Below are 23,232 nucleotides of genomic sequence, written 5' to 3' on the forward strand. Positions count from 1 at the left end.
TTTTTTTTTCTTTTTTGTCTTTGTTTAATCATCCTTGACAAGGCTCAAGCATTCATTACAACACAATGTCAATAAGAAACATTATTGTTGTAAGACTTATGATTGAGCTAATTTTAATCTGTACTTGTTTATTCTACATAAAAGATGCATTATTCACAATTTCTGATTAACTACTCCCAAATGCTCTTTTAGGAGGCTTCAAGGGAACTCTTTCCAAGGTCCCATACCCTCAACATTTTCCAATTTGACTTCTCTGTCACAGTTGTGAGTGTCTGCATCTTTTAGTTAACTTTTAATTTTTTATTGTGTATATATTTTTTATTTTTCCATTTTGCAGATCTTAACAATCTGGTGTCTGATATTACTGTAGGAGAATAGGTGGTTTATCTAATGGGAGCTCTTCACTGGCATTCATAAAGAATATGAAGTCTCTAAGTTTCTTGTAAGGCAACATCGTAGAGGATATGTAGGATATATGTTTTTTTCCCTTCTTTGTTGCTTCCTGAATATGGTGTAACACTTTAGTTACATTCATTGCAGAGAGCTGCGGAACAATAACATTTCTGATTCAATTCCATCCAATATAGGAGAATACCAAAAATTGACACAGCTGTAAGTAATAGCCATTGGTTGGTAACTCTTTAGATTCATGCAGGGCTTGTACCGTTTTCCAAAGCTATAAAAGCAGGAACCTCTCTATTATTTGTTAGATTGGACCAACTCAACCAGAAAAAAATAATTTGTAATGATTGCTGCACTAAAATCTAAGGACTGTTCAAGTTTTGACATAATTATCAGGTTATTTCTCCCACCTTAAAAAAAATCTGAACTTACCCGGTTTGTAATCAACTTAGGACGACTGCATAGTATATCATACACATCTGATTTCTTTTCATCTTCATTTATCTTTACTCCGTCCTCCTCTTGTTCCTTCTATCTTGTTTAGATGATGTGTAAGGCTTAAATTTTGTCTGCTCCAGTTGCATGAGAATCATAAGTGTTAATCATTTCTTGTTGATAACTGGTTTTATATATCTCACAACCATTTCATAGTTACTGTTGTATCAGTCCATGTGACAGTATTATATATCTTTTCAGGGATTTGAGCTTCACAATATAACAGGGCAGATTCCAGACTCCCTTTTCAATTTGAGTTCGCTCTCTTACTTGTAATATGCCTTACTTGCTGAGCTGCACAGTATACATCCCAACATACTCCTATTTGTATTGAAGCATGTATTGTTTCCTTCATTATCAGGTTTCTTGGAAATAATAAGTTAAACGGCACCCTGCCTGCACAAAAAAGTGCGAATCTTCTCAACATGTAAGTGCGTAAGACATTATGTGCATTCACAATATTATAGTGCATTTAAAATGGAGTTTTCTAACAAGTGGTTTTCAACTGTAAAAATCATCCCCTTTTGGTTGATTAAATTTATTAAGTTTTTCTAAACCGTTTGATGCATATATACCTAGGAATTATATTCTATCTAATGTTGAGCAGTAGTACAGAATCCTATCCCTTATTGAAGATATGCTATTTTAGGGTAGCCCGAGTAACACATCTTAAAATCTTGTTTGAGCTAAGGGAACACTTATACAGTGAGATATACCAATCATATTGGAGAAGATGTAAAAGGAGATCATAAATCTAGGTTCTACACTCAAGTTAATACAAGTTTTGATCTCCATGCAATAAATTACTGATTACTCTAAACGATTAATTGTTTCCTTTTTCTCTTTTGGATTTTCTGTTTTTCTGATAGCAATTATAGAGTAAATTCTGATCACCACAAGAATGATTTGTACTGGCTTAATTTTATAGTATTTCAAAATTTAAATGTAGGTGAGAATGCAGAGTCATTTCAATTAAAAACTTGAAACTCTTAATAGGATTTTCCCTATATGGAGCTCTTGTATTTAGCTATTTGAACTATCCCAACTTTATCTAGATATATGGATTTAGCTAATAGCATAAACAAGTGTAGCATTATGAGGAAAAATGGAAAATAGAGGTTTTGGATTTAAAATTGAGGGGTCAAATTCCAATTTTATTTATTTTTCCTAATTAACTAATGTCACTTGGCTAATGCCTAATTAGTACTGTTCATGGCATTGTTTACTGGTTGGATGGAGCAAGCATGTACCTAACATACTTGAAATGTTATGCTTTCAGTGATTTGTCGTACAATAACTTGGTGGGAAGCTTTCCTTCTTGGATCAGTGAAGAAAATTTACAACTGTATGTTTACTTCATAGTGTCTATTATATTCGAATGTTATCTATATTTTCTATTTTTTTTTTCCAATATTTATTACCTTCTACTCTCGAATAACATTTTTTATTAACAATCGTATAAAAATCTTGAATTTTGAATATGGCCTTGCATACTCTGCATTCACTAATGATGAAACTGACATTTGGATCATATGGGTATACTATGCAGCAATGTAGTTTCCAACAACTTCACAATAGAAAGTTCAAACAGCAGGTAAATCTTTCCAGATTATATTTTCTACTTTTAGTGGTTGAATTTTTTGCCAAGATGAATCTGGAACAAAACAAATTGTTGTTTCCAATCCAGTTAAAAATGTTATTGGTCTCATTGTAATTTGACTCTTGTAAACTACCTAATTGGTCAATTATGGCCATGAGGGTGTTCGAAACTGATAAATCATGAGGCTCTCAACATGCTAATTTGTCCTCAAGTACATTTATGAACAAATTTTTCATTTTTTAATTTTTAATGTGGAGTATAAATCATCATTAACTCTTTTCTTCTGATAATTATAATGTTTTACTAGCATTAAATTATAAATAGAAAACTAATTAACTATTGTTTAGCATGTAAATTACTTAAAATGTCCATTAAAAGGAGGACCATTGGGGGTTGTTATTGGAGTGGGAGTGTGGAATGGCAAGGTAAGGAAGTAACCGATGGAGAAGAAGCCAAACTGGTCTATTAAGCATAGTCAAGCTTACAAATAAATAAATCACTTCATCCATACTCTTCCCCATGCCACGACTTCTATAAGTTAGAACAATCTCATGCTTAAGATTGTTATGCGGTTTTTTTTTCCCTTTACCTTTGTGGTATTCTTGTGTCATGGTGTAATAATATTATGTGATAGCCAAATCAATGCTATTTAATATGGGATAACTAAAAGGCCCAGAAGAAAAAAATATGTGATACCTAAATATTTGTACCTTATCTACACATTGTTTCAAACTTAGATCTGTTAAGGGAGATTCCGTCACAAACTCCAACAGCTAGCTAGTCATCATGTACCAAAATATGCAAATTGAAGAATTCATTTTATGAATTAGAAGGGGTCAAGCCAGGTTATGTCATCTTAATGAGATTTATACAGTCAAATGTCTGTCCTGGCTGAGTATCTATGTTCTCCTAATTCAGGACATTGGGAACTAATCTAGAGCATTTAGCCAATTTGATACCTAGCAAGGAGGACTATCGAACCCCAATTGAGTATAGGAAACTTTATTCTGTGACATCATTTCTATCTAAAAAAACCTAAAAAGAAAAGATAAGGTTAGATTTAACAACAAATGTAAAATCAATTCTTTCTAAATATTATACATTTCTCTTCGTGGAAATTTTCTGTCCTGTCTAGGATCAATTGCGATATCTTTTACTTGTAGTGATTGCAATTACTATCTTGCATTAGACAACCAAACACATTTCGCATGAAAAGAACCCTCTTTCATCATGGGGCAATCATGCGTTAGTATTATTAGGAGAATGCTTATTTGTGTATCACCAAGGGACCGTTTCTCTTATCAGGAGTTAAACTTAATCCCAATAAGAATATTTTGTTTGAGTCTGATATAGTTGCTTATAATTTGCGTTTCATGTGCAACATTACATACAATATTCTTTGTCTAAGTTCGTTTCCTTCTGTTTTAGTGCTTTGCCTTCAGGATTGAACTGCCTACAACGGGGCTTTCCTTGCAATCGAGGCACATGTAAGTACATTTAAAAGCATACTCTTGATTACTAGATTGGAAAGGATTAGTAGGTACTAAGGCAAATATTGTGAGAGCTTGGAATTGAATATATTAATCTTTCTTCTAAGTCAAATATTGAACTTTTTTAAAGATGAACTGAAATATTTTAGTTTCATAGTAAAGGACTAGTAGACTTGAATTAGGCTTTAACTTGAACCATATCCAGTGTTGAAATGCATAACATGCTTATGAACACGTCAGGATATATATATATACATGATCCAACCTTGTACAATTTAATCACCTGTTCTGAGCTTACACATTGATTATGTGCTTCTTTTGTATTGGATTTCAGATTATAACTTTAGCATTAAGTGTGGTGGTCCTCCGATTACATCTTCTAGTGGTATTGTCTATGAGAGGGATGACGAGACACTTGGTCCAGCCACATATTATGTGACCAACACAAGCAGGTGGGCTGTTAGCAATGTTGGATATTTCAGTGGGAGCAGTGATCCCCAGTACACAAGGACTTCGTTATCTCAATTCCCAAGTATAGACTCAGAGCTGTTCCAGACAGCTAGACTCTCTGCTTCATCATTAAGGTACTATGGCTTGGGGCTTCAGAACGGGAACTACACTGTAAAGCTCCAGTTTGTAGAAACAGATTTTCAAAATACATCCACCTGGAAAAGTCTTGGGAGGCGTGTCTTTGATATTTATATGCAGGTCTGGATCATATTATTGAATTGTTTTAGATCAAAGTGTTCTCTTTGGAAATGATTTCATTACCTTCTAAGTTCTTTCAACCCAATGTGTATTATTTTTCTTTCAATAAGCATGATTTAAAAAAAAAAAAAACAAAAAACAAAAAACAAATAAACAGATAAGATAGATTGTGTAGAATGATAATAATCGTACATCTTGATCGGGGATTATGATGGTCTTAAAAAGACTGAAAACATGCAACAATCCATGTGAGTCTATATTTCTTGGACAAAGATTTTTTAAAATTCTTAACATAATGTATGGAGTAGATTTATTCAAAATCTCAACCATTATTTTTTAATTAAATTTTGGAGATTCTATTTTATTATTTTTTATGATAAATAATAAGATGATAAATGATAAGTGATAAATACTGATATAACAAAATCCTCTTCAATAGTTAAGAAAATTTATTAGTGGAGTGCCAATTTTAAAAGATCATGATGGATATCTCTCAACCAAAAAAAAAAAAAAAGTGTCTTAACAAATTTATTGACGGTTTTATACATCAATCAAGAAGTTACCTTGGATATGATGGATATTGGCGTCATTTGTGTTTTTGTTTAAACTGTTTATTCCAGGGGAATCGTTTATTTAAGGATTTTGACATACGAAAGGAGGCTGGTGGAGTCTCTATGCCCGTTCAGAAGGAATTTCAGGTCCAGGTATCAGAAAACTACCTTGAAATCCATCTCTTTTGGGCTGGAAAAGGAACCTGCTGCATACCTCGTCAAGCTACTTATGGACCTTCTATTTCTGCCATCAGTGCTACCCCAGGTAATATAGTGCAAAAATTGTAGTTGCAATTCAGAAGATTAAGAACATGTTGTTGATGGCCTTGCTTTTGTATAGACTTTATACCCACAGGTGATAACAAACTTCCAAGCAGCAAGAAGAATAATAGGACTGGTCTGATCGTAGGTGTCGTTGTTGGTGCTGGAGTTTTAAGCTTTCTGTCTGTTTTTGTGGTTTTCTATATTGTTCGAAGAAGAAAACAGCTTCCAACCAGTGATGATGCGGGTAAGTCAAAAGTCATATTGTATGTCTATTCTAGTTGTCAAAGTTCATTCATTTTTTAGTCTACATATTAGAAATATGCAACTTTTGCCTATGTGTGAGTCTATATTATTTATTTATTAGTGAGGTAGAAATTGTGTTAAGTAGAAATTGCAGTGTATCATATCATGTTTCTGACAACAGCTACGTCATGGCAATTTTACCAAAACCTCATCTATATGTCTGCTAAATAATACAGACACACACACACAACAGCAAAGAGTAGGGTAAAATGTAAGTTACTTCGCTGATAAAACCCCATTCTATAGACAACTTTCTATATATATTCTTGCTACTGAATCTCCCATCTTCAGTGCAACAACATTTTGGACTAAAACACATTGATGATTATTTCTTAACAAAAGGAGACATCCTCAATTTAACATGTAAAACTATACTGCATTTTCACTCACAAACCACTGAAGCAAATTGATAAGCAGATCAACCTGTGTTTATGTTGAAAATGCAGAGCTCTTGGGAATAGATGTTAAAACATTCACTTTCAGCTACGCTGAACTAAAGACAGCTACAGAAGAATTTAGTCCTGCTAACAAGCTTGGAGAGGGAGGATTTGGACCTGTCTTTAAGGTAAGTCCTTATTCTAATCAAGGACAAAAAGTGGCTGAACCTATGTTAGTGGACAAAAATTTAGTTGACTATCTGATATAACTCTAGAGCTGTTATATATCTATTGCAATTTCCAAGAAGTAATGAAGCAAAACTTGCAACATCACCTTTCCACGATTTCTTTTCTTTTCTTTTATTTATTGTTCCTTATGTTTCCTGCCTTTCTTTTTTTTTGTGAAATTGCATGCACTCCTTACCATGGTATCTTGTGCTCATGATTGGCAAGATGCTGACAATTGCAGTTGTTGTAGAAGTGAAACAAAAATACTTAAAGATTCATAATATGATGTCCTGATCCGGATTCTCTGTTATTCCTTTCACAAAGAAAGGGGCTGGGTAATAATAGAGGGATTGTGAGGGGGACTTCCTTGCCCAACGAGGAGGGGGCAAGGATAAGAGGGATCCTCAATTGCTGGAGTTCCCTGTCCTATGATATCCATAACCCTTTTCTATTTCTTCTACCAGTTCTAATACACTTGCATTTTCTATTATGGTTATCTTTTGACCTTAGTTAAAGTTGAAAGATATTCAAAGTTCTTAATCAAATGAAGAAAGAAGAAACATATTTTGTAGTTATTTTCTGATTCACGCCATTTTCCCAAGTTCAAACTTGTATAAGTTGCCATATTATAATCCTTACACTTTTTTTTTTTTTTTTTTCTTTCTTTGGTCTGGTTACACATACTCAAAATTATGGTTTTTATTCCTCTTTTAGGGCTACCTTGGAATTAGGACTCTTCAATGCAACTTGTTCTTTACATTCAGTATACTAAAAGAAGAAAGCATTCTATGGTGAAATTAGGTCCATTATATCTCAATTGGCTAGAAATTTCTATTAAAAATTAGTGATTAACAGAAGAAAAAAAAAAAGAAAAGAAGTTTATAGAGAGTGAAGGATTGCATATATATATATATATATATATATATATATATATAAAAAGTAAAATTTTGAACTGATGATTTCAGCAATTTTATTTTTTTCATGGATGGTGTAAAGTTTAAGTTGTGTAAATTAAATTTATTTAAGCCATCCACCCTACTCAGCCAGACTATCATTTTCTATTTACATTGATAGATCAAAATCATCCCTGTAGATGACTAATTGTTTTTAAAAATATTTTCTGTCACATTTTTTTTTTTTTTTTTTTTTCTGACACTTTGTACTAAATAGGGAACACTGCTTGATGGGAGAGTAATTGCTGTGAAGCAACTATCTGTAGTATCACACCAAGGAAAGAACCAGTTCATAACGGAGATTGCTACTATATCTGCTGTGCAACACCGCAACCTTGTGAAATTGTACGGATGTTGCATTGAGGGAGATCAACGACTGCTTGTTTATGAGTTTCTAGAGAATAGAAGTCTTGATCAAGCGTTATTTGGTATGTGAATGCGTCTTTGCACTTGCTCTCTCTCTCTCTATATATATAGATATACACGTGTGTGTGTGTGTGTTTATTTGTGTATGTATGTGTTATGTATTAAGCAGATTAAGTTTTATATGCTTGCATGAGGCAGGTAAAAGAAGTTTGAATCTCGACTGGTCAACCCGTTTTGATATATGCTTGGGTGTTGCAAGAGGTTTAGCATATCTTCATGAGGAGTCACGACTTCGAATTGTACACAGAGATGTGAAGGCCAGTAATATCCTGCTTGACTCTGATCTCATCCCCAAAATATCAGACTTTGGCTTGGCCAAGCTTTACGACGATAAAAAGACCCACATAAGCACCCGTGTTGCAGGAACTATGTAAGATCATGAAGGCTTCGTTGGGCACCTTGTCTTTCTAAACTATATAATCCTTTATTTTGTCGTTTTTATAAGCTATCTTGTACTAATTTTTGCATATGATTATTACTGATGTAGTGGGTATCTTGCGCCAGAGTACGCCATGCGTGGGCACCTTACAGAGAAGGCTGATGTGTTTGCCTTTGGTGTTGTGGCTCTAGAAATTGTTAGCGGGAGGCCAAATGCTGACTCAAGCTTGGAAGAAGAGAAAGTATATCTTCTTGAATGGGTATGAACAATATTTTTGTGCTCCATGTTTCCATTGTTACCTGTCTTCTAATGAGATGGATTTTTCAGTCCACTTCGAAAAGTTCCAGTAGCATTTATCTTTCTATAGCTATGGGTTCCAGGTTAAAATAGTCATGACCATCCATACTTATATATATTTTGCTTCTTCCAAAAAGTTGAAACAAGATTAAAACTTGGATCATATTAGGAGAAAATTCTGGATGTCTCAAGGCAGCAGAATAATTTTACCTGCTTATACAGAGCATCCAAAAATGAGTCCAGTAGCATACTTAACAGGAAATGAAATGAGTTTCTGTAGCCAAATCTCCCTTAGTAAGACCTTACTTTTGTGACTCACACTATGAAATGGCCTCTGTCGAAGTTATTTTTGAAATTCAAGATAAGACATAAGTTCTATTTTACTTTGTGATGATCCCGATTTATGAAGTGTACACTAAACTTCATTGATAGTGAAATGTCAATCTGGATGTGTCGGTTATCCATATGGCACAGCACATTTTACATAGAGTGCTTAAAACAGAGTGACTTCATAGAATCAAAAAATGAGCCTGAGGAAGAGTTACGAAAATCGACTGGATTTATCTAGATCTTCTGCAAAATATAGTTGCCTCCTTGAAACAATTAGAATACTCACTTCCAACAGGTTTATACTAAATTCTGAACTGTTAAGACTCATTGAAACAATTGGACTGCTCACATCCACCACCTTTATAGTAGCATATTCCTCATTGTAACAATTGGCATACTCGCCACCACCATTTTTGTACTATATTCTGAAGCCTGATAACACATATCCTTCTCAGGCTTGGCATTTACATGAAAGCAACTGTGAAGTCGGTCTTATAGACTCTACATTATCAAAGTTCAATGAGGAAGAAGTAAAGCGCATGATAGGAGTATCTCTTTTGTGCACACAAGCATCCCCAACGTTACGGCCATCAATGTCGCGTGTGGTGGCAATGCTTTCGGGAGATATTGAAGTGAGCTCTGTAACTTCAAGGCCTGGATATTTGACTGACTGGAAATTTGATGATGAAAGCAGCTTATTGAGTAATGTTGCAATCCATGCTAGCAATTTCAACTCATTAGCAAGTACAAGCATAATGGGTGATGCAGAGATTTCACCCGCAAATGTTTCTAAACCCATGCTCGATGAGATTATCAAAGAGGGTAGGTGAGAATCCATTTTTTTTCTTTCCTTTGGGTAATTTTACAAACTTTTTATTATTCAATTCCAGGCATAATATGTGATTATGCAATTTTAGATCTACTTGATTGTAAATTAATTTTTCATTTTATTTTTTCCTGAGGTATTGGCACCCTCCTTGCATGTTAGTATAGACTATAGAGGTGCAGACGTTAAGGCACTAATTCAAGGCGGCCTTCACACTGAGGTGGAAACTACAAGTTTGTCTTATAAGCCCCCTTTACTGTCAGGAAATTCTTTAACAAATTGTTTAGATGGAGTGATTTGGAATGGGTGGAACAAACAGAGTAGGGCTCCATTTCTGTCCCCTGAATCCCTGATTAATTAGGGTGAGATTTCATTTTCATCCATTCAACAAATGAGAACGAAAATGATAATCAATCTGTATGTTTTAGGCGAAAAGAAAATAAGGGTAAGGGAAAGAAGTTTAGATCTTCTAGTCGTAAGAACAATTCCTGTACACTGGTAATGTGAATAGGACTCGTCAAAGCTTTTATATAGTTTTGAATAGTACAAGTCATTACCCTATTTTCATGTAAAATTTAATTATATATTCCTTTGGGTGGAAACCCTCCTGTGGATTGGCCATTAATTAGTTTCAAAGGTAAATCCCTTCGCAGCCTAGTAGCTAAAATGATGTTTGCAGCAACAGTTTATGGAATTTGGCGTGAGAGAAATGCTAGAATGTTTCAGGGAGTTGGTAATGTGTCTTTTTTATGAGATTGTGTATTGGGTGAGGGCTAGGATCAAACTCCCTACATGGGTTGGATCTGTAAAATCTAACCTGGACCATGAACATTGGAAATGGAGATGGTCCTGAACTCCTGATACTCCACGAAGTGGGTAGTGGCAAATGCCTCTTTTAAACAAGATTCTCTCAGGAATTTTCTCAAACACCATCTTCACAAGTCCAATCTCTACACGTTGTACGAACAAATGAGGTCAAATTGAACCTAGATTGCGAAAACACACATATGGACATGCTAACCCTCTTCAAAGGCTGACCCTTTTCCACACAACTAAATCATATGAGACCCAACTTGCACAAAACGCATTTTACAGGCATCTCACTTCATATAATCTCTATAGTCATTGTATCTTGCTAATTGAATGAGAAAGAGGGAAAAACTTGGACTTGAAGAGGCAGCACAACTTGGAGTATGGATGATGCACTCGCTTCTATACGTAAAAGCTTGAGTAGACCCTAGGGGGTGAAAGAGTGCAGAGGGCGACAATTTTGGAGAAAGAGGAGGAAATAAGAAAGGAAGTGAGGCGATTGTGGTGGTAACCAGGGTCAGAAAGATAGATTTTGGGGCGTAACCGCGTAAGGCGAGAAATTTAAGTGAGGCATTTTTTTAAAAATTTAATTATTAATTAATTTAAGGGTAAAGATCACATATCTCTTCAAACTACCATTCAATTGACAAAGTCTCCAAAACTTTTAATTGTGACAATGTTTCCCTCCAAACTATCAAAACATTGTTAATGTCCCCTTAAGAGCATTCCGAATGGAATAGCTAAATGTTACTTTTATCTAAAATGACTCTTCAAATGTTTAAAAAAACTCCCTACATTGGATTAGCCAAAAGAAAATGTAAAATAGATATTTGATTGGAAGAGCTAAAAAAAAAGCTAAATGTAGCAGCACTTTTTAAGGGAGCTATTTTATTTTTCATTGTTTCTCACCTATTTTCTCTTTTTCCCAAATCTTTTCCTATTTTTTCTCTGCATGTTCTATTTTTCCCAAAACTTTTCCCATTTTTCCTCTCACATGTTCTCTTTTTCCCAAAACTTTTATTGCTTTTAATAATATTTTAATAGAATAGATAGGAATTTAGCTAATCGGATGTAGAGACATTTAAAAATGGCTTAGTTAAATTAGATAAAAGTGAGTTTTGAGAAACTATTTTACATAAAAATATGGCTTCTCTATTGGGAATGCTTTAAAGCTAGCAAAAAGATAAAAATGCCCCTATGTATTTCTCAATAAGACAAAAATACCCCTCTAAATTTAAAATAATAAAAAAAATTTAAACGAAAATTTTAATTTAAAAAGAACGATTTTTTTTTAAAAAAAAAAATTAAACGATTTTTTTTTAAACGAGTATTTTTTTTAAGCGATTTTTTTTGAACGAAAATTTTTATTTAAAAGAAACATTTTTTTAAAAAAAGTTTTAGAAAACGAAAATTTTTATTTTCTTAAACGAAAATTGTTAATTTTTTCAAAACAGAAAATTTTATTTTAAAAAGTTATAAAACAAAGCGAAAACTAAAAAACAAAAAAAAAACAAAAAACAAAAAATTTGAAATTTGAAATTTTTTATAACAAAATATATATATTGAAATTTTTTAATTTTTTTTTCTTATACAAATGATTTTTTTAAAAAAAAATTTAAATTTGCCACCCTTTGGATTATTATTTTTTTTTTTTAGTCTTAGGTTTTTTTAGAAGTTTTAGTATTTTTTGTTTTTATTTTACTATGGGTAGTTTCGTCATTGGGGGGCATTGACAATTTTTTGTAGTTTTGGGAGGCAGGGGGGGACATTATCAATTGAGTGGTAGTTTGAGGAGGGTATATAGAATTTTTCCTTAAATTTAATATTATATTTTAATTTAAAAATATTCTTCTCACTTTTTGGAACTCATAATTACTTATTAAGGTCTTCATATTCAAGTTTTTCTAACATCTTTTTTTTTTTTTTTAAGTCAATGATCATATTTAAACAATTAGTTGTTGGAAAATAATGAAATTGGAGACGAAAAGAATAATTCAAATTTGAATAAGACTTAAATAGAGAAATAGAGAGAAAAAATAGAAACTTATAGATAGGAATTTGTAATTGACTAAAGAGAAAACTTCACAAATAATCTATGAACTACTACGTGATTCGAAAAGACCTCCCAAATTTCAAAACTTCTTCTCAATTTCACTCCCTCCCCCCCCCCTCCGGCGAAACTTTTAATTCGATGCAATTAGCCCCCCTCAGTTTTTTGATGTTAAAAGTGATGACATGATCTTTATACCCCTGAAACTTTTATAAAATTTCAAATTTACCCTTAATTTCAAATTGAAAAAAATAATGATAAATTGAATGGTAATTTAGTCTTTTTTAGTGGTTCCTGTTAGGTTTTAATTGTAAAAATTGACAAATAGGGTTTAACATCAAATTGAAAGTTTAGGGGGTAAAATTAATAATGTTTAAAATTTGGGGAGTCTTCTCAAAACGCGTGGTAGTTTAGGGGTCCTAAGTGAAGTTATCCATTGAATAAAATATTCAAAGACTTTTCATATTCTTAACATTTAATTTCTTTAATGTTGGAATCCAATTAAAAATTCATATTTTGTGGACAAAAGTAACCTCTATGTCTCATGTTAAAAAAAAAAAAAAAAAACCTATATCTCATCCAATGACGATCTAGTTAGCAAAGTGGCTAGTTAGGAGTTAAGATTATAGTTGATTACTTCTTCTTTTTTTGAAAAAAGTGGTAATACTCTTTATTCATATTTGAACAAGAATACAAGAGCCTTAACTCTACGAAAAAAAGAGCATTAAGCTCTAAAAGGACAATATTGAAAATACAAGCTGGAATTTCCTCAATTCAAATACTGTCCGTAACCGTCCTAACTGCCTCCTTTGCCAATACATGAGCCACTTCGTTTGCTTCGCGCTTGACATGGCCTAGCTTCCAATGTCAGAGGGATCTCAGAACCATCTTGGTGTCTTCCATGATTTGCCCATACTTTAACCAGTTTTGGGTATTCTCCCCAATGGCCTTGACTATTGACATCGAATCTCCCTCTAGCAGAATCTCGAAAAAGCCTAACTCCCGACAGAATTCTGCTGCGTGTAGAGCTGCAAGGGCTTCCCCGGTGACAGATTCATGGGTTGCATGGATCGTCTGATTTTTTGCTGCTAGAACGTGGCCTCTTTCATCCCGTACAATCACGCCAATTCCCATACAGTTATTGACGGTTGAGAGTGCAATATCCCAATTGACTTTATAGAAGCCTGGTGGAGCCTGCCATTTTGTCTTCGTTTCTGTAGCCAGGGCCGGCTCAGGCCCTAGGCGAGTTAGGCCCTCGCCTAGGGCCCCCAATTTAATAAGGCCCAAAAATAATTTTTTTGAGTTAAAATTTAAAAAAAAAAAAAAAAAAAAAAAATTTTGACCCAAAAAAAAATTAAAGGCCCAAAAATTTTTTTTAATAGGGCCCAAAAAAAATTTGCATCAAAATTTAAGGTCTCAATTTAATAAAACCTCAATTAATAAACTCATTATAAATTCTAAAAATAATTTAAAAATAAATAAAAAATAAATAAAAGAAGAGACAAAGCATTAAAAGCCTTCATCATTATATGCCAATTCCCCAATTCCCTAGAGCTCTACAGCCTCTGCACGCATATAGTACACGCCTACAATTTTTTTTTTTTTTTTTGATTTGATTCACGCCTACAATTGCAGTTATGCTCTTAGCCACTTTTTTGTTTTACGTGAGAAAATATATACGTTAGAATAAAATATTGTCATTTATTTCCTAATTATTTTTTAGCCATCTAGGGAAAGCCAACAGCAAAAAATATAAACTGCTGTCAGCCTAGTAAATCTACTATGGGCATTTTAAATATCAGAATCTCTCTATTTGCTATTTTACCTCTCCTCTTTGCTTGCTCTTTTCTGAGTTTTTCTTCTCTGCCTATCTCATTTTCTCTTCCTCTCCGACTCTGAGTGATCGAGTCTCCTGTCCTATCTCCAAGAATTGCTTCATAATTCCTTTGCCAAATTAGGTTTTATTGTTCTATTTTTGTCATTTATTTTATTGTAGTCATAGTTTTTTTTTTTGATAAATCGTGTTTGTTTAATTTGTTAGTATTTTTAATTAAACATGTCTACTAGAAAATATGCATCTGGATATGAAAAACTTAAAAAAAAAAAAAAAAAAGAAGAGAAAAGTAGACAAATTGATTGAATCTCAAAGAGGAGCTCTAAATAAATTTGTTATTAGCAATAAACAAAATATTGAGGATAATTTAGGTGAAAAACTCATAAATGAACAAGAAACTCATCAAAAAGAATTAGAAGATAATGAAAATGTTATTGATGTATCTAATTCTTTTGCTACAAATATTTATGACCCTAGCCAATGGAAAAATATTGATGCAAAATTAAGGGATTTGTTAGTAGAAAATGGTCAAATATGATACAATACTATAGATTTTCCTAAAGATGAGAACTCTAGGCATTTTTCTAATACATATTATATACGAAAATTATCAAATGGGGAGCAACATAATAGAAAATGGCTAGTCTATTCAAAAGATGTAGATAGAGTATTTTGTTTTTGTTGCAAGTTGTTTAATTCAAAACCTAATAGAATGCAACTAGCTAATGAAGGAACTAATGACTGAAAAAATCTTAGTGCTAAATAAATGTCTTAATCTAGAATGTTTCCTAAAACATGATCTTGATGGTTTAGATTTATTTTCAGAACTAAAAGTTTTAAAAAAAATTTTACAAATAGAAGAAAGTGCTCAAATTGACATATTAAATTATATAAAAAGACTTGATTATTTTCCAAATGCATGTATCGCTTGTAGAATTTTATTGTCAATACCTGTTACAGTTGCTTCTGCAGAAAGAAGTTTTTCAAAATTAAAATTGATAAAATCCTACCTAAGATCAACAATGTCACAAGAGATTAAATGGATTAGCCATATTATCAATTGAAAAAAAAGATATTAGAAAATCTTGAATATAAAAACTTAATCAAAAATTCTGCTTCTCAAAAAGCGAGAAGAGGAATTTATATATATATTACTTAAAAAAAAAAATTTTAGACCCAATTTCAAAAAAAAAATTGTTACTTTAAAAAAAAAAATTTTTTAGGCCCAATTTCAAAGTTTTGCCTAAAGCCCAAAAATACATTGAGCCGGCCCTGTCTACGGCCCCCAAGTCTCTGCAATTTATCACAAGAGTGTTTGCCTGAGAGAATTGTAAAAGGCGGTCCCTGGCCAGATTTGCAACAACAATTGGATGGGTAAACTTCCCCCCATGCAATATACAATTTCGACGTTGCCATATCTCCTTGGACGTAAGAACAAAAATATTCAGGACTTCCTCTTCAAAACGTTGTGGTATTTCTTCAAACAGGTTCAGAATAGTGCTGCAATGCAAGCTACATTTTTGGAGCTTCCTGATGCTTAATCCCCATACGTCTTGTGCCGATGGGCAGGCCCATAGAATGTGGTGGGCTGTTTCCCTCTCTTGACAGCAGAAGAAACATAATTCTTCCTCAAGAACCCCTCTTCGTTTGAGATTATCCTTAGTGGGGAGGATAACCATCCTAACTGCCTCCTTTCCTATTAGTGTAAATTATGATAAGAATCTTTGACTACTCATTACAATGCCCAAAATATCTTTTTGTTCTCGTTAAGAAACTAGCTCTCTTTTTAAGCCATTTTCAAACATTGTGAAGCTTATCCACTCTTCTCTCTCCCTTGCCTTATTGAATGAGAATTTACAGTGGCATCATATATAGTACGTCACAAAAGATCACCTGACTCTAAAATAATTTTGGTAGACCATCTATAGCAGCAAGAGCTATTTAGGTAATAAAAAAGTCTTCTTTTTTATTTTGCCTACTATTTATTTATCCTACTCTCAACCTTTTTTTTTTAATATTTTTTTTTATATATAAAACTATTTGTCGGGATAGATGACAAAAAAATTCAAAACTTATTTAGATATATGAATTTTATACAATTTGAGCAAGCGGTTGGTGCATGTGGACTCCAAGGACCCCATAAAATGGTCTTGACTCTTTAAAAAACCAAAGGTTAGGGCTTGATTGGTAATTTGGTAGAGGTTAGATTGAGCTATCTCTTGAGCCCTTGTACTTATGGGAAAATGATTCTCTCCATTTTAAAATCTCTCAATTTCTTTTATTTAGTGTATTTTGAAGAGTATTGCATTTAATGTACTACCATTATTAAAATTTTTGGACAACACTACCATTCAAATTGCACTAAATTGAGAAAATTGAGGAATTTTGAAATGGAGAGAATCCTTTTCCGTATTTATGATATTCTTCATTTTATTTGAACTGGAGAATATCTAGTTAGTTATAGTGGATGAGTATTTTTGTTATTTCAAAAAATAAAAAGACAAAAATACCCCTCTATTATAAGTAACTGAATATTCTCTAGTTCAAGACGGGAGATGATCCTGTTAAAAAAAACAAAGAGTCATGTTATTTTAGTACAAGAAAAATGATGAGTGTTAATATTTTTTTTTATTATCTCATTTTATAAATTAATTATTATATTTATTTAATAATAAATTCTACAAATATAATAATTGATGTATTAAATTTATAAGAGAATATTTTATTCTTGAGAGCAATAATTTTTGAGTTTTGTAAAGTATAGTATTTTTTTGTCACTTTTAGACTTCAGTGGACAACTTGTCAACTTTCATATTAATTAGTAAAGAAAATGTTGTCCGGTAAGAAGAAGAAGAAAAATTGCACAAAAAGCATCAAATATAGAGATTTTCCAATTACGCGGCGCCGGACCTTCAGGCCACCGTCACTGTGGGCCGTGGGATTCATATAGTTTGAGCATCTATATATATAAGCCTATATTGGCAATGGCAGGCAGTATGCGTTTCTGAGTGAAACTTGACGTCTTTATAGCTTTCTTTGGTTTCATTTTGTATGTGGATTCATGTCATCCATGCTTGTTTTTGCCTTCTATGCTCTCTGTGTCACTGGCCTTGTTAATGTTGCTCAAGCCCAGAATCAAACACAACCTCCTACGGATCCTAATGAAGGTGCACCTCTCTCTCTCTCTCTCTCAAAATTTTGGTTGCTTTTGTATCTCAAGGTCTGGAAAAATGATAGGAATTGTGGTGTTGGGAATTGATAGGAGTCGTAGGAGAGTAGTATCTTATCTTATTATCGTTATCTCTTTTATCTGCTTCACCTATTATCTAGTAGTTGCTTATAAGTACAAGTGCAGAACAGGGGAAGAGATTCATTGAGAAATATTATCAAACATCTTGTATGTTGGTGAACTCCTACCCCCCTAACTGGAGTGTTCTTCAACAAAGTTCCATCCCTCGTTTATATATTTTCCACAAACAACAACCCAACCCAACCCAAACCAAGCTCTATATATATATATATAAAATATGCTAAAAAAATCATCTTGAAAACAAGCACTTATATATCACATTAGAACAGGGCAGGAGGATTTGATTCTATCTCATGTCAATTATTCATATTTCAGCATAAAAAATATATAGGCAATTACTCACAGAACAGTCATACATTCATCAACCAAACTTAAATTCAAACTCAATATCTGATCTCTCCAATTGATAGTAGCCTCTACACTTGCTGCTAATGATCAGTGGAAGTATAAAATGCAGCTTAAAATCAATGATCTGATAAAAAAAAAAAAACAAAACAAATATCAGATCAAATTAAGCTGTGAAGGTAAGAGAATGTGTTGCAATATTAATCATGTGTAATTGGAGAAGAGGAAGCATACTTTCAAGCAGTAAGATGGGCCAAATTATCCTTTTTGACCAGTTGAAGAGCTTCAGGGTTTAGATCAATAATCATGTACCACTCTTTGTAAGTAAACCAAGTAAGGTCACACAGAATGATCCTTATCCAATCCAGAATGGGGAGATTCATCATGCAGCACTCTATTCAGTACGAAAGATCCTTATCCATGCCCTTGGATATCATTCATACTAGAGTCTCTGATTTTTCAAAGTTAAATAGAATGTTCACATAGAGTTGCCAAAATTGAACAAACTCTTCATCAATCCCCCACTGTAAACGTTAAACGAGTGATCCCTTTTTTTTTTGAAAAAAAATTAGAAAGTGAGAACCTAAGATGGTGTCACTCGACTTATGAAAATTAACGAAGGGTGTGGTGCTTTGACTCTTATATGGTGCCCACCAAAGCCTATAACCAAGCTGTGAATAGTGTAACTAGTTTTAAAAATGAGGAACTGATTATTGATTTGTTTTTACATTAAAAAACTAGAGTCAAATTGAATTAAATTTTTTTTATTTGTTTAAAGAATCAAAGTGGTTTACATTCTAGTTTCATGAAAATGTATAAAAATCCAATTTAGTTCAAAGATGAGTTTATTACTTTTCAGAATCGACTTTAAACCAAACAACGCTATATCCTTCATTTACATAAACATCATAATTTTACATGTGACTCTAGGTTATTATTTAATATATTCTATGCTTTGTGGAGTGAATTAAAGCATTGATTAAGCATTAAAATGTAAAAAATATAGCTTTTTCATAGAGAGCATTACTTATCCATAACTTCTAAATTTCATTTTGCAGTGAGAGCTTTAAATTCGATATTTCAACAGTGGAAGATATCAGCACAATCCGATCAATGGAATATAAGCGGGGAGCCATGTACTGGTGCTGCCATTGACGACGACACCGGCTTTAATAACGTTGATTACAACCCCTTTGTTAAATGTAAATGTTCGTACAAAAATGGTACCATTTGCCATATCACCGAGCTGTAAGTTTTTGCTCAACATAAAATTCTCATGTTTACACTTGGGTTATTTTTTATAATGCTCATAATAGCTATAATAAATCGCTCTCTTTTTTCCCGTTTTCATATTAACTTCGAGTAGTCATTACAAAAGTAGCTTTAAAAGTTTTCTTGTTCATGAAAATTGTTTGCAACGATTATGTGAGTCTTCTTTTGGTCTGTTAGTTTGTTACCATGGTGGATTGGTCTCTTATTAGATATGGAAGGCAACCTACATTACTTTAGTTAGTTCCCCAGCCCTCCCTTTAACATAACATGTATATAAATATATATGATATATAATATATCAAAAAAAATAGGTTATCAAAAAAAAAAAATATATATATGATATATAATAAATCATGATCGGGCACCCTCCCATCAATATTGATACAAACTTACTCATTTTACTTATATCTATGTGCTTTAGTAACTTAGGACTTAAAAAAAAAATTAAGGGTTCCTGTACATGTATAATAGGTGAAAAATTTGGGAGGAGTTTGCTCTAATGGAGTTAATAGGTTGTATGGGGTGGGGCTATGGAAATTCATTAGGAGGGGTTGGAAGCAATTTTCTAAATTTACTGGATTTGAGGTGGAGGACAGCTCCAAGGTTAGTTTTTGGCATGACATTTGGTTTGGGGTGTTGCCCCTTAAAAGAGAGTTTTCGAAGTTGTTTTGCATTGCCTTCCTTGGGATGCTTCTGTGGCAAATCATCTTCAGTTCGCTAATAGCCTCTCCTCAGTGGAACGTTAATTTTGTTAGATCAGTGCATGATTGGAAGTTGAGATTCTTTACTTCGTTCTTCGATCAGCTGTACTCCTTAGATTGAGACATGATGGTGTAAACAAGTTATACTGTATGCTTTCCAAGAGAGATGGTTGTTGGGGATTGTGCCCTAAATCCCAAAGATAACACAGACGCGTGCACACACACACACACACGCACGCACACACAAGAGAGATGGTTGTTGGGGATTGTGCCCTAAATCCCAAAGATAACACACACACACACACACACACATATACATATATATTGTGGTGGTGAAGTGGTGTTGCATGTGCAAAAAGAACGGTGAGTCAGTCGATCATTTACTTCTCCATTGCGAGGTTGCTAGTGCTCTCTGGCATGCTATCTTTAGCCGGTTTGGGCTGCATTGGGTTATGCCTGGCAGGGTGATGGATTTGTTTGCAAGTTGGTGGACGGGAAGGCGTTCCAGAAGTGCGGTTGTGTGGAAGATGATTCATTTATGTCTTATGTGGTGTGTATGAAGCGAAAGAAATGCCAGATGTTTTGATGACTCCACTAGGACTTTAGAGGAGCTCATTCATTTTTTCTTCTTTACTCTTTTCACTTGGACAGCAGCTTGGCTAGCTCCTTGAGTGATAAGTTTCTCTAATTTTCTTTCTATTATCTTCTTCTACTTAGGCGCTTTCCTTTATACTTCCCATGTAAATGGGTTGTGCCCCTTTGCGCATTTGATTTATATAACATTATTTATCATATATATATATATATATATATGTTTGACATTCAATGTTTGTAATGAATATAAGTTATTATTCATTGATTAAATTATTTAAGTATATGACATATAGCTATCTTTACATGCTTATTACTGTTATACATGTTGTGCATGTAATAAGTCCTTAGATTACATTGAATATGCTCTATGGGTGTGAGTAATTGGGTTATCACACAAGGTCTTTATAACACCCCTGCTTCAAGTGATATGATATTGTCCGCTTTGGGCCAAGCCTGCACGGTTTTATTATTGGGTTTACTCCCAAAAGGCCTCATACCATTTAAAGAGTATATTCCATATAAACAAATCATCTTTTCCATGCCCAGGCAATATGGGACGTCACAATCACCCTCTCTTAGGACTCAGCATCCTCGTTGGCGACCCTCCTGGGCTTGTGCACGCTCCCCCCCATCTCAGGCTGAGCTATGACTCTGATACCACTTATAACGATCCAGGAAAAGCGCTAGCCACATCTGTGCTATTACTCCAAAAGGACTAATCAATTTGGAGCTTCCTTAAAATTCATTATAAAGCCTATTTTTACCTAGTAACTAGGTAATGTGGAACTTAACACCCATGACTATCTTTATAAACCATCCACTCTATGTGAGCTTCTTCTCATTTTCCTAATATGGGACCGGGGTGTTACAAACTCTCCATTTTAAATTCCTGACGTGGCCACGTCATGCAGTACTCCAGTACCACATGATTTGGCGTTACTAGATGGCTCTGATACCATATGTAATACCCCTGCTCCAAGTGGTATGATATTGTCTGCTTTGGGCCAAGCCCGCACGGTTTTATTATTGGGTTTACTCCCAAAAAGCCTCATACCATTTAGAGAGAGTATATTCCATATAAACACATCATCTTTTCCATGCCCAGGCAATGTGGGACGTCACAGTCTTAGTCCATAATTCTTGTACTTCTAAATTATGAGATAGTTCGCAGTTGGTAATGGAATTGGGCATTTCATTTGCGAAAAACTTTTACACATTGAGTCTTCATGATCTACCTTACTCAAACGAAGCTAGAGGCTTCGAGCTGAAGTGTAAATGTTATGCATTGAACAGACCAAAGAGTTGTCTTTCCACAAAATACTGTCAAAAGTATAGTGTTGTGTAATGCTACCTACCTTAACCGGTATGTCAGTGTTTGTACATATAGCCAATGATAAGTTACAAATCATATCTAACTTAAACTCTACAATAACAATACAAGTTAAACCCTAGATGACTACTAGAGTCCTATCATAAGTGTTCTTCTATTGACACTTAATGTTTATCTTCCTTATCTCCATCCTCTACGTTATCTCTAGGAGTATAAGATTGATTAGGTCTAATAAAAAGGAAAGACAATAGCTCCTAAAGGCTACTTATGATATTGATTCTAAATCTTGAGAGGATTGTTGATGTAAGGTGAAATTCACACCTAACCAGCTTTACTAAAAATGTTATATCTCAAGTTTCAGACAGCGGATTTGAGAAAGCTTGGTGGCGGTGGAAAGCTAATTCAAATATCTACAAAGTCATGTTTCACAAGGGTTTGCTAATTCCAATGTTTACTAGGTCATACGAGTTGTTTAAAAGAAGTCCCAAAATCCCTTGTTCGCTATCCTGTTCGAACGAGCTTGCAAACGAGACATTCTAGGGGAGTCACAAAAGTACTCATTTAGCACTTGTTCGCTAGCCTGTCTAAACGTGTGCTTGCAAATGAGACATTCCAGAGAAGGTCGTTTGCTAGTTTGTCCGAATGAGCCTGCAAACGAGGAATAAAAGTTGTGTTTTCTTTAGTTTTATCTCACGAGCGTTCGAACGAGAGGATGTTACGTTTGAACGGATAGCACAAGTTTTTTTAACTGACTTATTTACTATTGCTATTAGGGTTAGGAGTTTGAGGCCTATAAATACATGTTTTATAGGCCCATGAACGTAGCTTTGTTATAATCTATCAGTTTTTCAATAAGAAAACTTAGAGTTTGAGTTTCTTCTATCTTTTGTCCTCAGTTCCTAGATAGACTCTTGTGTTTTGAGAAGAACTCCTTGAATCCTTGATAGACTGAAGGTTTTTAAGAAGAATTGTGTATTTCTTGTTGTTTATCTTCACGACCCATGACGTCAAGCTGCGCATCAGTCGTGTACTTAGATGTGAAATGGAGGTTGCTTTGATACATCTAAAGATGAGACCTTTACTGCTGTCAACATTTTCGGTGTGTGGGGTAATCACAGGTAGCATTATGAGAAAGATTTTCAAAGACTCACCCCTATTGTTAGGGCGTTGATCCATTTCCATTCCTAGCCGGGTCACCAAAAATAGACTAATTGTTTCATTCTCAGGCATTTTCGATGAAAATAGCACTTGAGATTTTGCCTTTACAAATGCAATGTTGATGTGGTTTTCAATGTCGAGAAATTTCCCTTCATGGCAACAATCCCATCAAAATGGGCGTTGATCTCACATCGGGATC

At 33.8% G+C, this 23,232-nt stretch overlaps 2 protein-coding genes across 2 annotated transcripts in view; both read left to right on the forward strand.

Annotated features, from left to right (window-relative positions):
- The first annotated feature begins 593 nt into the window (after positions 1–593).
- Positions 594–23,232, forward strand: part of LOC132176696 (probable LRR receptor-like serine/threonine-protein kinase At1g56140) — a 27,551-nt gene continuing 4,912 nt past the window's right edge. The window contains exons 1-7 of the mRNA XM_059588975.1: positions 594–612; positions 1,099–1,169; positions 1,259–1,324; positions 2,177–2,242; positions 2,447–2,491; positions 3,926–3,984; positions 4,322–4,695. Of these exons, the coding sequence (XP_059444958.1) occupies positions 4,690–4,695 (6 nt within the window). The 5' untranslated portion in view covers positions 594–612; positions 1,099–1,169; positions 1,259–1,324; ... (2 more) ...; positions 3,926–3,984; positions 4,322–4,689. The remainder of the gene's footprint in view (positions 613–1,098; positions 1,170–1,258; positions 1,325–2,176; positions 2,243–2,446; positions 2,492–3,925; positions 3,985–4,321; positions 4,696–23,232) is intronic.
- On the forward strand, positions 4,483–9,995 carry LOC132176697 (probable LRR receptor-like serine/threonine-protein kinase At1g56140). Its single transcript, XM_059588976.1, has 8 exons — positions 4,483–4,571; positions 5,316–5,511; positions 5,587–5,754; positions 6,260–6,378; positions 7,589–7,799; positions 7,936–8,167; positions 8,285–8,435; positions 9,259–9,995. The coding sequence occupies exons 2-8, from the start codon at positions 5,370–5,372 to the stop codon at positions 9,631–9,633; spliced, it is 1,398 nt and encodes a 465-aa protein (XP_059444959.1). The 5' UTR covers positions 4,483–4,571; positions 5,316–5,369; the 3' UTR covers positions 9,634–9,995.

The sequence above is a fragment of the Corylus avellana genome, chromosome ca3 (assembly GCF_901000735.1).
Source record: "Corylus avellana chromosome ca3, CavTom2PMs-1.0".
Taxonomy (NCBI): domain Eukaryota; kingdom Viridiplantae; phylum Streptophyta; class Magnoliopsida; order Fagales; family Betulaceae; genus Corylus; species Corylus avellana.